Source organism: Alligator mississippiensis, chromosome 11 (assembly GCF_030867095.1).
Source record: "Alligator mississippiensis isolate rAllMis1 chromosome 11, rAllMis1, whole genome shotgun sequence".
In the NCBI taxonomy this organism is placed as follows: Eukaryota; Metazoa; Chordata; order Crocodylia; family Alligatoridae; genus Alligator; species Alligator mississippiensis.
This window is the reverse complement of record NC_081834.1, coordinates 62,722,806-62,738,839: the sequence shown is the minus strand read 5'-3', so window position 1 is coordinate 62,738,839 and position 16,034 is coordinate 62,722,806. Positions and strand designations below refer to the sequence as shown.

The 16,034-nt window shown below is 58.8% G+C and overlaps 2 protein-coding genes across 4 annotated transcripts; both read right to left on the bottom strand.

Moving 5' to 3' along the window:
• Nucleotides 1-34: 34 nt before the first annotated feature.
• LOC102575314 (steroid 21-hydroxylase) lies at nt 35-6,684 on the bottom strand. Its single transcript, XM_059715249.1, has 10 exons — nt 6,300-6,684; nt 5,230-5,319; nt 4,735-4,889; nt 3,862-3,957; nt 3,527-3,634; nt 3,216-3,302; nt 2,506-2,679; nt 2,052-2,221; nt 1,172-1,275; nt 35-839 (listed from the first exon to the last, which is right to left on the bottom strand). Exons 1-10 carry the CDS (start codon nt 6,658-6,660, stop codon nt 523-525), a joined length of 1,662 nt encoding a protein of 553 aa, XP_059571232.1. The 5' UTR covers nt 6,661-6,684; the 3' UTR covers nt 35-522.
• A 6,537-nt stretch (nt 6,685-13,221) lies between these two features.
• CENPA (centromere protein A) lies at nt 13,222-15,861 on the bottom strand. Of its 3 annotated transcripts, none has more exons than XM_059715269.1 (5): nt 15,629-15,861; nt 15,024-15,161; nt 14,842-14,948; nt 14,495-14,572; nt 13,222-13,942 (listed from the first exon to the last, which is right to left on the bottom strand). In XM_059715269.1, exons 2-5 carry the CDS (start codon nt 15,145-15,147, stop codon nt 13,808-13,810), a joined length of 444 nt encoding a protein of 147 aa, XP_059571252.1. In that variant the 5' UTR covers nt 15,148-15,161; nt 15,629-15,861; the 3' UTR covers nt 13,222-13,807. The 3 variants fall into 3 exon arrangements, with proteins under 3 accessions (XP_059571252.1, XP_059571253.1, XP_059571251.1); XM_059715270.1 differs by lacking the exon at nt 15,629-15,861 and adding an exon at nt 15,465-15,618; XM_059715268.1 differs by lacking the exon at nt 15,629-15,861 and adding an exon at nt 15,480-15,618.
• Between the last annotated feature and the right edge of the window lie 173 nt (nt 15,862-16,034).

The following is a 16,034-nucleotide window of genomic DNA, read 5'->3' as shown; positions in this document are numbered from 1 at the left end:
AGGGGCTTGTACAGTGCGAACGAGAGAGATGAGGTTATAGAGATTATATATATATATATTTGGGGGGGAAGGAATAAAGGGTTTATCCAGGCTGGATGTGTCACTGGCACTGGGGGGTAAGGGAAGGGGTTGAATGACCCCTGGATGGAGGCATAAGAGGTCAGAGGTAGGGGGAAGAGGGGATCCCTTGGGAAAGTAGAATGAGCCCACAGGGGATGGAGTCACAGGGTGGCAGGCATATGGGGGATTCCCCAGGTGGGTGGAGTAATGCCTGAAAGGGGTGGGGTCACAGGTGTGGGGTCATGTCATGGGATGGGGACAACTTTAGGGAGCAGAGTCACAGAGTGGCGGGAGGGAGCAGCAGGATGCCCATGGGGGTGGGGTCAAGGCCCCAGGGGATGGGATCACAGAGGGATGCAGGTCACGAGGTCATGGCGATTGCGGGGGGAATTCATGAGGTCACAAGGGCAGTAGGTGAGCTCCCCTGGGGGGCAGAGCCATGGGGGTCCCCAGGGGGGGCAGTCACGGGAGTTCCCCAGGGAGTGGCGTCATAACTCCAGGAAGTGGAGTCACAAGGGTGTGGCCTCTCGCAGGGGGCGGGGCCCGGGGGCGGGGCACAAGGCGGAGGCAGAGTGAGGGGCAGCGCAGGACGATGCCAAAGCTGACGACGCTCAGGGCTGGGAGAGTGCCCAGCACCGCAGGCTCCAGCCGGAACTCGCGCAGCAGCCGGCCCAGCGTCACCAGGGCCTCGGCCCGGGCCAGTGCCTCCCCAGGGCAGGCCCGGGCTCCGCAGCTGAATGGCAGCAGGTCCCGCAGTGCCCCTGGAGCCAGGAACCGCTCTGTAGATGGGGGGGCAAGTCAACTGGTGCCCAGATACCTGAGGGATCCCATCGGCCAAGACCCAGGGGAGGATGAGGTTGTCACTGGGGCCCCAGGTGTCTGGGGGCCAGGGGAGGACATCTGTGGAAACCCAAGCATCTGGGAGAGTGGTGCCATCAGCCGGGACCCAGGCATCCAGGAATTGGGTGCCATTAGTGGGGCCCAAGCCTTTGGAAGGGGAAACACCATCGGTGGAAACCCAGGTGTCTGGGTGAGGGGCCATCAGTAGGAACCAGGCATCCTCGTACCCAGGCGTCCGGGGGCCAGTCCAACCCCCTCTCCAGCCCTCTACCTGGTCTGAACTCTTCTGGCTCCAGCCACTTGGTCTCATCATGGTGGGCAGCGAAGAGATTGGGGATCACAATGGTGTCCTGGGGGATGGACATGCCGGCCACACTGTGGGGGCAGAGGGGTTGTTGGGACTGGCATGGGAAGTACCCAGGCCCATAGGGGGGTAGGAACCCGTGGTTCACTGCTGGTGTTGCAGAGGGGAGAGTTTGGAGAGGGGACACTAGGGGTCAGTGAGTTGGAGGAGCAGGGGGCATCAAGGGGGCAGGCCTATGGGTCAAAGCCAGTGTTGCAGAGGGGAACTGTTTGGAGGGGGGACATAGGGGGGGTCAGTAGGGTTGGGGGGGCAGGAGACAACATGGGGGGGCACCCAGGGCTGTGACATGGGGAGGGAAGGGGGTAGGAACCTATGGCTCAAAGTGAGCATTGCAGGGGTGAATGGTTTGGAGGGGGGATGTGAGGGGGATGAATGGGTTGGAAGGGCAGGGCAAGGATTACTAGGGGGGCAGATGCGGGGGCACCCAGGGCTGTGGCACCAGTAGGTAGGAATCTGTGAGTCAGAGCTGGTGTTGCAGGGTCCAATGGTTTGGAGAGGGGACACTGGGTGGGGTCAGTGGGTTGGACGAGCAAGGCAGGGGAGCACCTGGGTGATGGCATCAAGGGCGGGTAGGAACCTGTAGGTCAAAGCCAGTGTCGCAGGGGGGAATGGTTTGGAGGGGGGCACAGGACAGCACCATGTGCTCGGGGGTCTCGACACTCCGTGGAGCTGCCCCGTGGCCCCTTTCCAAGCTGTTCCCCCCTGCAACACAGGCAGTTCCTACCCCCTGGGAGGCAGGACAGCCCAGGGAATGGGGTGGGGGGGGGTTGTGGGGTGCAGGGGGTACCTGGTGGGGCGGGTGGTGCGGTGGGGCAGGGCGAGGGGCACAGGCGGCCGCAGACGCAGGGTCTCGTTCAGGGTGGCGCTGAGCAGGGGCAGACGGTCACGGTCACGGGGTCTCAGGGGGGCCGTGGGGCCCAGCACATCCTGCAGCTCTGCATGGATCCTGTCCTGCACCTGGGGGGTGGGGGGCATGGGTGAGACCCCCCTGTGGCCCCCTGGGTCCTTATGGATCCTAAGTCCCCCACAGCTGCAGCCCTGGCCCCCTGGGGTCTCCACAACCCTACCTAGACCACCGTACATCCCTCCAGCCCCCTATGACCAGGCCCCTTGGGAACCACCCAACCCTTCCGTGGCCCTTTGGGGGCCCCCACCCAGCCCCCTAGGTTCCCCTGAGCTCCTCTACAGCTCCAGCCACAGCCCCACACATCAGCCACAGCCTCCCCCACAACCCCACCCACCTCGGGGTGACGGACCAGGAAGGCGCAGGCCCAGGCCAGCAGCGCAGCCGTGGTCTCAGTGCCACCGATGAAGAGGTCAACAAGAGCCATGTGCAGCCGCTTGGGGCCCAGGTCCCCCATCGCCAGCAGCAGGTGGTCCACCACGTCCCGCGGCCTCTCTGGCTCCAGAGATTCCTTGGCGTGGCAGAAAGGGAGCCTGGGACACCCCAGCAACCTTCCCCCCACATTGTTTGGAGACCTCCCCAGGCCCCACCCCCACAAGAACCCCTCTGCCCTCAAGGACCCGGCCCTGCTCCCAGGGACTGCCCCCTTGGGAGCCTCCTATCCCTGGAGACCACCCAGGTACGCCTCTCTACCTGCGGGGATACTCCAGGGACCCCACCACCACCCACGGTTCCCCCCTAGGGATGCTGTGACCCCCCCACATAGACCCTCTCCCTGCCCCAGGGACCCTCCAAGGAATTTCCCCTACCCAAGAGACCCCCTCACACTCCAGGGACCCCCCCAAGGGATTCTGCCCTACCCCCAGGGACCCTACTGCCCCCATCAGAACCCCCAAGAACCCCCCCCCACTATATGGACCCCCCCTTCACCCCTGGGCACCCCCCTCCACACCAGGGAACCCCTCTGTACTGCCTCAGAGCCCACTGCCTGGACTCCAGACCCCTCCACCCCCCATGAGACCCTCTCACCCCAGGGAAAGACCCTACCTGGTGCCGCTGGATCTGGGCCCGCACAAAGGCGTCACGCTTCTCCACCACCTGCAGCAGCCGCTGCAGGGATGGGTTGGGCAGAATCTAGGGGGGGACCCCAAAACTGCGACTCAGCCCCATGCTGGACCCTCCCCAAGCCCCGCAGTGCCCCCTAGTGTCACACATCACCCTACGGGGCTGCAGTAGCCTTGCCTGCCATGTTGCAAACAAGTGCCCACTGGAGGGGAGAAAGCGCTGCCCACAGCACAGTACTCCCTAGTGACCCCCTGCTGGACCCCCCCACATCAGCCCCTAGGACCCCCCCTCACCCGCAGCAGAGGCACAGTGTCCAGCGCCTGGATGGAGATGCAGCTCCACAGCTGCACCAGCTCCGTGATGCAGGCCGTGAAGTCCCGGATCTCGGCCTCCGATGGCATCTGTGAGGGGAGAGGATGCCTGGGTTCATGCCTTGCCTTCCCCATAGTCCTCTGGAGTGAACTAGGGCCCCTGGACACCTGGGTTGGATCCCTAGAGTTCCCTGGGGTAAGCTGGGATCCCCGAAAAACCTAGGTTCACTCCCCACCCTCCTAGAAGTCCCCTGGGGTGAGCTAGAGCCCCCGGATGCCTGAGTCCCCGAACCCTCTCCTGCCCCACCAGCTCTCACCATAGGCCCGAAGATGAGGTCACAAATGACGTGGGCAGTGTGCAGGGTGAAGTGAGAGGTCAAGTCCACGGCCGCCCCCTCATAGCTACGGAAAATCTGGGGGGGGGGGGTGCAGAGCAGGTTGGAGGAGCTGTGGGGGGATCCCCCAGGGCCTCGACTACAGAAGGGAACCCCCCTATAGGCAGGGCTGCCCCAGAGGGGGAGTCTGGGGGTCAGGGGACCTAAGAGGATGAGGCCTGAGTCAGCCCCGGAGGGATCTCAGGCCTGGAGGGTCCAGGATGGGTGGCACTGCGGGGTGGGGGGAAGCTCAGGGCTGGGGGGCTCCAGGGGTGTCCCAGGGCTGGGAGGATTTTTAAGAGGGCTCTGGGAGTGGGGCTGGGGCTCTTGGGGTGATGATGGGGATTGGGCAACCTGCGGGGGCTGCCCAGGGTGATTCCAGGAGGTGGGGGTTAGGAGGAGTCCCAGGGGGGCTGTAAGCCTAGCCGGGGGGCAGAGCTGGGGGTTGGCTCTGGAGGAGGGTCTCAGGGCTGGGGCTGCAGGGCTCCTGGGGGGTCTTGGCTGGGGGTGGTGGTGGGTGGTCCCATGGGAGGGTCCTGCTGGTGGGGGGCTTCTAGGAAGTTCCCCAAGGAGGGAATCCTAGGGGATTCTGGGGGGGACTCGAGGGAGGGTCCTGGGGGGGGGTCAGGAGATCCAGGGTGGGGAAATCCCAGGGGAGGTTTGGGGGTCCTGATTGGGAGGTCCAAGGGTGGTCTTGGTGGGGGATCTTGGGGGGGGGTCAAGGGGGGGTTCCAAGAGGGGAGGATTTCGAGGGAGGTCTTGAGGGCAGGGGAGTTTAGGGGGGCCCAAGCGGGGGGGCTCCCAGGTGGGACTCACGCGGGCAAGGCCAGCAGCACGGCGAGCGAGGATCGGGGCCAGGCGCTGCCGCTGCGCCCACAGGAGCCCTGAGGTGGCAGCACGTCGCTGCCTACGCCAGGGCTCCCCCACATCCCCCAGCGACAGATCTTGACCCCCCAGTGACACCAGCGCCCCTGTGGGGGGGGGCCTCAGGATCAGCTGGGGCAGATGGCAGAGACTCCCAGAACTCTGCAGCCCAACCCACATAACCCAGCCCAGAGCCCCCAGCCCCATCCAGTCCCCACCATTGCCCCTTGCAACCTCTCCCAGCCCTCTCGACCCTCTGTGACCACCACAACCCCCTCTCAAGCCCCCACAGAGACCCCCTGGTTCCCCCAGTCCCCTTAGGCCCCCCAGCCTCCCCTGAGACCTCCCCATAATCCCCCAAGTCCACCCAACACCCCCCAGCACTACCTGTGACCCCCATTACTCCCTCCCAGAATCCAAAGCCCCCCCACCCCCGACCCCAGTCACCCAGGTAGCTGGGGGGGCGTCCAGCTAAGTCCCCCCAGTGCCGCAGCAATGCCTCGCGGATGGTCTCGGCCGTGTTCAGCACCAGCACATCTGGAAGCGGGGGGGGGGGGGGGCTGTGAGTGCCCCTCCTCCCCCAGAGCCCCCCAAGGCCCTGCCCCCATCTCTGCCCTTCACCCCCAGGGCCCACCCAGGAGCCTCGCCATGGGAAGGGGCATGGGGGAAGATGAAGGATTACAGGGAGGGCCACGGTTGGGGGTGATATGAGGGACCCTAAAGCTGGGAGCCCCTATTGGCAGGGGCTGGGGGCTTTGGGTAGCTGGGGGGGGGGGTCACAGAGAGGTGCTGGCAGGGTTATTGGGGGCTGAGGAGCTTGGGAGGGGGCCTGGTTAGGGGGATGCCAAAGCTAAGAGTCCCAGTAGGGGGAGGGGATTTTAGTGGGGGTTGCTGAGCAGGGGAAGGGAGCCCAAAGATGCATGGGAGGGGACCCTGGTGGGGGCTGGCTGAGTGGAGGGGAGATATGGGGGGATGCCAAGGCTGGGAGTCCCGATGTGAGGGGGTGCTCCGGCTCAGGAGAGGGGACATATTGGGGGGAGTGCAAAGCTAGATGCCCTTATGGGAGGTGGGTGGCTGGGGGGGACCCCACATCTGAAAGACTCCATGGGGCAAGGGCTGGCTGTGGGGGAGACGCCCAAGGCTGGGCGATCTCATGGGGGTTGGTTGATTGAGGGGAGTCTCAGGGGGGGAACCCCAAGCCTGGTAGGGTCCGTAGTGGGGTGGGGAGCCTGGCTTGGGGGGATCCCATGGGGGGACCCTGGTTGCCTGGGGGTGGCCCCAAGGTGAGGGGGGGATGTCTGGCTGGATGTCCCTAAGGCTGGGAGATTCCATAGTGGGGTCCTGGTTGCAACCCCAAGGCTGGGAGGGTCCATGTGGGGGGCAATGGAGACCTGGCTGAGGGTCCCCAAGGCTGGGAGATCCCATTGGAGGGACTCTGGCTGGCTTGGGAAGGGTCTGGAGGGTCCCCAAGTCTGGGAAGGTCCATGGGAGGGTCGGGGGCCCCAGAGCAGACTCACCACGGCTGCCCAGATGCAGGCAGTATAGGGGCCCATGGCGCTGGGCCAGGCGCAGCAGGTGTTGGGGCAGGTGTGGGTGCAGCAGGTGGGGCAGGTGGCCCAGCAGAGGCAGGGCTAGGGGGCCAGGTAGGGCCCCCCGCTGCCGCCCCAAGCCAAGGCCCAGGCCCAGCAGCAGGAGGAGGAGGAGGAGGAGGAAAGCTGTGAGCATGGCTGGGCCCCGTGAGGCTGGGACCCAGGCTTTATACCAGCCCCCGTGATGTGGCAATCTTGGCCGTGACCCACAGCCACGTGTGCCCGAGCCAGCGACAGCGCCTAGCCCTGTTCTACTCAGCCGCCACGTGCCCCCCAGAGCGAGCCACATCTCACGGGTAGGCGGGGGCTGTTATCCCCAGTCCCTACCCCACCTCTTCCCGGCCTTGAGGTGTTATTGGCTCCATCTCCATCGCTCTTGACCCCTGTGCCCCTCCCATGTCGCTATGGGAACGGCTGGGGGGATCCCTGCGTCAGTGGGGGTCATGGTCACGCCTGGGCCCAGGCAGTGATGGGGGAGGGGGCTTGGAGGCAGCCCCTGGTGGGGGGGGCAATAAGACCCCCTAATGCTGCTTCCTCTAGTTCCCCACATGCACACACACAGAGAACCCAGGTGTGCAGGACACACGCGCATGCATACACGCGCGCACACACACACACACACGCCCTGTGTGACAGAGAGAGAGACAAAGACAGCCAGAGAGACCTGGACACCTGAGTTTGGTGTATCTGTAAGTGTATGCACGCGCCTGTGTGTATCGGTATATGTGCATATATGCCTCTGTGTGTGTGTGTGTGTGTGTCTGCATATGCCTCTGTGTGCATCCATGTGTGCTTGTGGGTGCATGTCCTGGTGTCTGTGCGTCTCTGTGCATGGGCATACATCTAAGACTGTGCGTGTGCATCTGTGCGTGTGTGCATGTTGTGTGCGTGCCTGTATGTGCACACCTGTGCCCGTGGACCTGGATGCCTGGGTTCCATGTGCATGTCTCCAGGATGCTTGGGTTGTGTGCATGCGTGTGTGCACACGCGTACATGTGCATACATGTCTGTTCATGTGGGTATGAGCATGTGTGTACACGTGCATATGTGCATTTGTGTCTATGGGCATGTGCATACATCTGTGCGAACATACACATGTATGTGTTTGTGTCAGTGTGTGTGTTTGGGACTGTGTGCACATGCTTGCACCTGTATGCATGTCTCTATGCCTGTGCCAGTGTGCACATCTCTGTCCAAGTGCATATGCACGTCTCTGACTGACTGCGTGTGCATCTGTGTGCACACGTGCATGTATGTGCCTGTATGCATGTGCCTGTGTCTGTATGTGAACCCAGACACCGGGATTTTGTGTGCATGGGGATGCTGGGGAGAAAGGGGGTCTGTGTGTGTGTGCACATACATGCACATGTATATGAGAGAGAGACCCAGATGCCTAGGTTCTGTGCGTCCCGGACCACCTGGGCTCTGTGTATGTGTGCATACATGTTCTTCCATGTCTGTGTGTATGTGCAGGTCTGTGTGTGCATGTGTCTCTGTGGGTATGAGCATGTGTGTCTTTGTGACTGTGCATGTGTGCACATGCCTGTTTGTCCATATGTATCTGTAGAGTGGGGAAAAAAAGAGAGAGAGGGGAAAGAGGCAGGGAGCAATGCACGCCTTCTATAATCACAATGGCATCGGAAGAGAGGGAAATTAAGGCACTGTGAGTCAGAAGACAAGGGGGTTGTGGTGGGGGAGGAGATCTGGTAGTGGGGGTGTATTACAGACCACCGCACCTCACATCTGCTGGGAGGAGCAGTCAGCTAGATCTGACCGTTCACATAGGTCCTTTCTTATCCTGCATACAGGACCTCCACGTAATGCAGGAGGTATAGTCCCACTGGGGGAAACACCTTGCTGGACTTGGCGTTTGCTCCAGAGGATGACCTGGTGGGAGATCTGCAGATAGAGGGTAACGTGGGGAATAGTGACCATCGATTGTTAGAATTCATTATCTGGTGGAAGGTGGGGAAGACAACCAGTAGGGCAAAAGTGCTAGACTTCAGAAAGGCCAACTTCAATGAGATCAGGAGATTACTAAGTGAGGCACTGAAGGACAAGATTGGCGAGATGGGAGTCCAGCAAGCGTGGTCGTTCCTCAAGGGAACGAGCCTTCAGGTGCAGAAAAGGACAATCTCATTGCACATAAAGGGGGGAAAGGGGCCAAGAAACCCTTTTGGCTGAACAGGGAAATCCAGGAAAGCCTAGGGGCAAAGAGAGAGGCACACAGGCTGCGGAAGCAGGTGGTAGCCACCAAGGAGTACACCTCCTTGACTCACACTTGTAGGAAGGCAGTTAGAAAGGCCAAGGCAGCAATGAAACTTAGGCTGGCAACAAAAATTAAAGACAACATAATTCCTGCTTCAGGTACATAGGGACCAAAAAGAAGGTGCATGGTAACATAGGACCCCTATAGGACAGACTAGGGCAGTTGGTGACAGGAGGGACAAAGCTGAGTTCAATTAGTTTTTTTGCTTCTGTATTTCTGAACATAGATCAAAACAAATCTCCCAACTGGGTTTTAGATAAGCACAGCAGGGACACCAGCCCACCAACTGTTAGCACCAACCTAGTGAAGAGACACTTGGAGGGGCTGGATGTTTTTAAGTCAGCAGCCCCGGATGATCTTCACCTAAGTGTGCCAAAGGAATTGGCCAGTGTCATAGCAGAGCCACTGCCATGGCTGTTTGAGCACTCGTGGCACTCAGGAGAAGCCCCAGAGGACTGGAAAAGGGTCAATGTGGGCCCTATTTTCAAGAAGGGGAGGAAGGAGGATCCAGTCAACTATAGACCAGACAGTCTCACCTCTATCCTTGGGAAATCCTTCGAAAAAGGATCACACTTGTGGGAGTCCAGCAGGAGAAATAATGCTGAAAGGCAACCAGCACCATGTATGCAAGAGAGAGACCTAGACACCTGAGTTCTGTGTGCGTGTCTCCAGGATGTTTGGGTTCTGTGTGTGCATGAGACACACACCTGGGTTGTGTATGTATGTACATGCGACAGAGAGAGAAACACACACCTGGACATCTGGGTTTTGTTCAAGTACAAGAGACCCAGAGGTCTGGGTTGCATGTCTGTGTGCACAAGAGACCCAGATGCCCAGGTTCCGTGTGGTGGTTGAGATCTGGACACCTGGGCTGTGCATGCATGTGTGTGCACGGCTTGGCCTCCCCTGAAGCACTGAGGTCCCTGCAGCAAGGTTTCCCCTGAGGCTGGAGAGCCTGGGCAGAGCCTCACAGAGCAAAGCAGTGCCCAGGCTCTGGGGCCGGGCCAGGCCAGGCCAGGCCAGAGGAACCAGTCAGGACTGGAGGTTGGATCCTGACTTCCCACTCGGGACACGTGGGGACAGCAACAAAGACAGGACCAGGAGCCATGGCCTCAAGCTGCAGCTGGGGGAGCCTGAGGCTAGAGCAAAGGAGGCAGGTCCTGGTTGTGAGTGGGGGTCTGGCTGGGAGCCACAGGGAACCCCCGAGACGCCAGGCCAAGCTGGTTTGGATGAAGCCTAGACTCTCCTGGACCCCCTGGCAGCACCGATGTCTTCCCAGCATGCAGTCCCAGCACGCGAGTCCCATCCCTCCGCAGGCACCCGTCAGCCCCAAGGCGGGGACTTCAAGGAAGTCCCAGCAGCCTCGTGGCCAAGTCCCTCCCTTGGCCTCCCTTCATACACATGAGAGGCCACCCGTCATGTGTGTCTACCCATTAGGCTGCCACAGGATCCATGAAGGCCTATTACCTCTGGGCATCGCCCACAGGACATTACACAGGTCTGCACAGATCAGTCACTGTTATCATCATCATTGTAATAATCATTATTATTACTCCTATCATTAACTGTAATCAATTTTCCTAATGAACTGCACTGCAACTGATCGCTCCAATTAACTGCACTGCAATTGACTTTCTGATTCATTGCATTAAGTGCTATTGATTACAATCACTTTTTTATATCTGAATAATATAACTGTCTTTAATGGCAGCTCATTATAATTACAATAAATGTTATCCTTTGAGGCAACTCACTGCTGTAACTAATTATTATAACCTCTATGATTAATTACAAATAATTGTTATAACTAATTATAATAAACATTATCATTAACACTCACATTATCATTAACTGCAAATAATTAAAACGACCATTATAATTATTACTATTAATTGCACTGCAATGGATTATCCTGATTAACTGCTACTGATTACAATCAATTATTATAATTGATTAATATAATTGTTAAGTGTAGGTCATCATAACTAATCATAATAACCTGTATCCTTAGGTGCGACTCATTATAACTAATTATTACAACTTATCATTAATTGAAAGTTGTTATAACTATTACAACCATTATTATTAATTGCAACTCATTAGTATGATTAATTACTGTAAGATCAATATTAATCACAATCATTCATTTTCTAATAACTCTACTAATTCTTTGCATGTACGTACCATTCGCAGAGCTTTTATCAATTGCTATTCATTATAATTATTCACCATAATTGCCATTAATTATAACAACTACAATTAGTCGTGGTAGCTGCTATTACCCGTAATTGGTTATTAACATTAATGATGATGATTACCGTGATTAACAGCAATCATTTGTGACAACTATTACTAGAAGTATTAATTACGTCACATCATTACGATTTTACAGGTAAGTCTCCTCCCCTGTTTTGGCCCCCACAACCGCCAAAGGGGTCTGGGTCACAGTCAGCTGGGCTCTCCCCCCCTGCTTCCTATCTTGGCTCCAGATATTTAATATTTAAATGCAAGCATTAAAATATATATAATTTCTGTAACATACATACACAAACATATGTATCTAGATATAATAGTGCTTATATATGTGTATGTGCGTGGATGTACCTGTGTGTGCATGGATATATGTGGGTATGTACATGTGGATACATGCACGTGTGTATATTCACGTGTATATATATATGAGTGTACATATGCATGCATGTATCTGTGTGGCTACAGCAGTTATGTAGTATATAACTGTATATATGTATAATTCATATATATAACTATATATATAGCTATATATAACTAACTATATAATGAACATGAGCCTTCAATGCGATGCTGCAGCTAGTAAAGCGACCAAAACACTGGCTTGCATCCATAGATGCTTCTCAAGCAAATCCCGGGATGTCATTCGCCCCTTAGTGAGGCCGCAGCTGGAGTACTGCGTCCAGTTTTGGGCTTCACAATTCAAAAAGGATGTGGAGAAGCTTGAGAGAGTCCAGAGAAGAGCCACGCTTGTGATCAGAGGTCAGGAAAACAGACCTTACCAGGACAGGCTGAGAGCTATGGGACGCTTTAGCCTGGAAAAGCGCAGGCTCAGGGGTGATCTGATGGCCACCTATAAGTTTATCAGGGGTGACCATCAGTATCTGGGGGAATGTTTGTTCACCAGAGCGCCCCAAGGGATGACAAGGTCGAATGGTTATAAACTACTGCAAGACCATCTCAGGCTGGACATAAGGAAGAATTTCTTTACTGTCCGAGCCCTCAAGGTCTGGAACAGCCTGCCACCAGAGGTGGTTCAAGCACCTACATTGAACACCTTCAAGAGAAATTCGGATGCTTATCTTGCTGGGATCCTATGACCCCAGCTGACTTCCTGCCCCTGGGGCAGAGGGCTGGACTTGATCTTCCGAGGTCCCTTCCAGCACTAGTGTCTATGAAATCTATTAAATGTTCATATAATACAAGTTTTACTATATATATCTATATATATAGTACAACTTGCATAATATATATAGCTATGCACTGTATTATACAAATTATATTATATTAATTATAGTATCCTGCACTCCATAGCTATTTAAACATCTATTAACATGCAAAGCTATGCAGATGTCCCTGGGCCGCAAGGTCACTGGAGGCCGGCTTGGTGGGCCAGTAGGGGGAGCTCCTGCGTTGATCCTCCCACCTCACCACGCCCATCCTCCTGCCAGACTCCATGCGTCTCCCCAGGGGCACCTAAGCCCTGGCAGACCCCCCAACGACCCCCACCGCAGAGTCCGGGGGTAATGTGTGCTGCCACCACCCCGAGAGAGGACCTTCTAGGTCCTGTGTCCTTGGGGAAACACAGGCCTAATAGTCCCACGGGTACTCGACCCAATACAAGAACTTGGGGCACTTCCCCAAGTTGGGGGCCAAAAGGATAGTCTCCCTTAGTCCGCAGACCCAAGGGGCCTCCTGGGCATAATTAAACCCACCCCTCAATAAGTTTCCTACGCCAGTCACAAAGGAGAACGGTATTGGTTACAAAGGGTAGGGGTAGAAGAGCATAAGAGGTGGAGCGCTATCAAGGCATTACCACTGACAAAACAGTCTGGCTGAGGTCGCCGTTTGATGTGCAAATGCATCACTGGGAGCGGACTAGCTCTAGAAACACTTACAAGTATTGTGCAAAAGATGGTACAGATCTGGCTCGGAGATTTCCAGAGAGAGCGTTTCGGTTGGATCAGACTCTCTCCCTGTGTCCTGGTGTTTGGACCATGCTGGAAAAATGGCTTCTCCCTTCTTCTTGGACCAGGCCCCTGTATTGCCTTTCTGACCTCAGCAGCCCAGGCCAAGAGAAGCCAGCGGTGTTGGCAACTCGCCAACCGATTTAAAAATCATCACTGGTCACCTGGGCAGAGGAGCAGGGGCTTTTCCCTCCCCCACTCAGGTGACCAGAGAGCCCACATCCTCCAAACCAGGCTTCTGTCATGTAGGCAGGAAGGGAAATCCCCCCTCCTTTAGGAATTTGACCCCAGTGTCCCAAGCTGACCAAGACAGGTCTCTGGAGAGACAGACAGATGCTGGCATTTCTGCCACAGCCAGCACCACTTGAAAAATCCAATATTGCTTTAATTTGGCCTGAAATTAGCAGAGAAAACAATGCATCGCCAAGACTACAGCTCTCCAAGCACCCCCCCACCCCCCAGCTAAAATCATGGGGAAGAAGAGGGACCAGGGCACGGGTAACTATGGAAGAAGGAACTTTGGGGGGAGGGGTTAAGCAGGGATCCCATGGGGCACAGAGCTGGGGAGGGGGCAACTAGGGAGCCTGGGGCAAGGGGGAGCAGGAGCAGCCGTTGTTGCCATCTCCTCTCCCCCTGCCTAAGTCAGGGCCCCGAGATCCATGGTCCCTCTCCCCCACAGGGGGTTCAGGACCTCCCCATAGGGCTCAGCACTCCCCACTGGGGTCAGAGCCCCTCCAGTGGGGCTAGCTCAGACACTCCCAGGGTTGGGGGGGCAGAAACACAGGGCTGGGGGCACCAGGAAGGTTCCAAAACCCCCCTGCCCTGGGGTAGATTTGCGGGGAGGAAACATCTTAGTCCAAATTAAAAGCCCCCAGCTGCCTGCCCTACACAGTGCAGGGCAGGGGAACTGTGGGGTGCCACGGGGTGCCCTGGCTGGAGGGCCATAGAGGTCAGCCCAGGCCCTCATGCAAACCGCGGATGCGCCGGGCCAGCTGCATGTCCTTGGGGAAGAGGGTGACACGCTTGGCGTGGATGGCGCACAGGTACGAGTCCTCCAGCAGGTGCACCAGGAAGGCCTCAGCCGCCTAGCAAGGGGCACAACAGGGGAGGCAGCCATCAGGGGTGGGGCTGGTCCCTGAGGCCCCGCCTCCTGCCCTGACAACCCGCAAAGCCCTGCTCCCAGCCTGGACACACCCCACCTAGGCTCTGTCCCCTACTTGGACCCCACCTGTGGCTCCACCCCCTGCACAGAACCCACCCTGAGGCCCTGCCCCCTGCCCTGATAATGCACAAAACCCTGCCAGGATACCTGCCCCCCACCCCCTGCCCAGATGTCCCACATTTAGCCCAATCCCCACACACAAACAACCCACCAAGCCTCACCCCCTGCCTAGGCAACAGCCTGTGGCCCTGCCCCCTAACCAGACAGACCCCTGCAGCCCTGCCCCCTGCCTGGACACCCCCCACATAGCCCTGCCCCCAGAAAAGACACACCCCAACATACCCCGCCGGTCCATGGGCACCCGCCACAAGCATCGCCCCTGCCCAGGCACCCCCACGGACCCCAGTCACCTCCCCTGCCCTCCACACCCCCCAGGGCCCAGACATGCCCCAGGGGTGCCAGCCCCCACACTCACCTCCTGCAGGGCCAGCAAGGCCATGGCCTGCCAGTGGAAATCCACCCCCCGTGTGTAATTCAGGCAGATTTCCCGCACCTGGGGGGGAAGGGGAGTCAGAAAAGCTGGCGGGGGGCAGGGTTTGGGGGGGGGGGGGGTTAGATAGACCAGGAAGGGGGCAGGAGGATGGAAATCAAACAGGAAGGAGAGGGATGGATGTGGGGGTGTTGATCAGACAGACCAGGAGGAGCAGGAGGCTTTGGGAGGGGGTCAGATAGGCCTGCAGGGAGGAGAGAGGGCTTCAAGCGGGGGTCAGACAGACAATGTCCTGAGTGGGGGCAATGCCGGGGGGGCGCGCACACACGCACCACGCGGGCGAAGGGCAGGCGGCGGATGAGCAGGTCCGTGCTGCGCTGGTACTTGCGGATCTCCAGCAGTGCTCGCTGCCCTGGGCGGTACCGGCGCCGCCGCGGTCCTGAGGGCCCGACCGGGGACGTTAGCGGGGGGCTGGGGGAGCACATACCCCGCAGCCCAGGGAGGGGACACTCACCTGGCAGGGCGCGGCGGGGGGAGCGCCGGGGTGGGGGTGGGGGCGGGGGTGGCGGTGAGGGCGAGGGCGAGGGGCGAGTGGGGCGGCGCCGGGGGGTGGTCTTGCGGGCGCGGGGCCTGGGCATGGCACAGTTGGCACCTGCGGGGGAAGGGAGATGGGGGGTAGAGGGGAGGACCCCGGGGTCCAGGGGCAGCCCCCTCCTCCGAGCCAGGACAGAGCCCGGCGCTCAGCTCCCAGCATCCCTTGCTGTGACCCCACTGTCCTCCCACAGCTGGGAAAGGGACCACGCCTGCCGGCTCCCCCCAGGAGCCCCATATTTGCCCCAGGAGGAACCCACGCCCCCCAACCCTTCCTATGCATTGCAGTGACGTCACTGCCAATCCTTCTGGCGTCACCCGGCTGCCCCATGACATCGCCGCCCCCATGTCTTTCTGACGTCACCTTGCCCCCCCCAACCTCCTAGCTCCTGACGTGAGGCCCCCGCGCGCCCCTCTCCGTGACGTCAGCCCGGTTCGCTCGCGCCCCGCCCGCGCTGGGGGGAGGGAACCACCCGTGCTGCGGCCGCCGAGATTCGAACTTCCCGCCGGGCCCCGCCCCCCTCTTACATCACTTCCGGCGGGGTTCGAATACAGGCGAGCCGGAGGAGGCGGGTGCTTCCGCGGAGGGTGGCCGCGGAGCCGTTCTGCGCTGTGTGGAGGCCCCGACTCGATGGTCCGCCCCTTCTCGTCACCACGGGGCCCGCTCTGCGCCGCGCGGCGGCCTCATCTCTGTGGTGACCCCCGGGGAGGCCTGCGGATTTCCACTGGCAGCCGGGGGCGGGGGGCGCCCCTGGGGGCGGGGCGTGTCTGAGCCCTGTGGGGGCGCGCAGCACCCGCGCGTGCGCACACGCTCCCGCTTTCAAGCCCCCTCGCAGTCTGACGTTCATTCGCGCGCTCACCCCCTCACACCCAGCCACACACACATACACCCCCCAACACTGACACCCCGACACCCCCCCCACACACACGTACC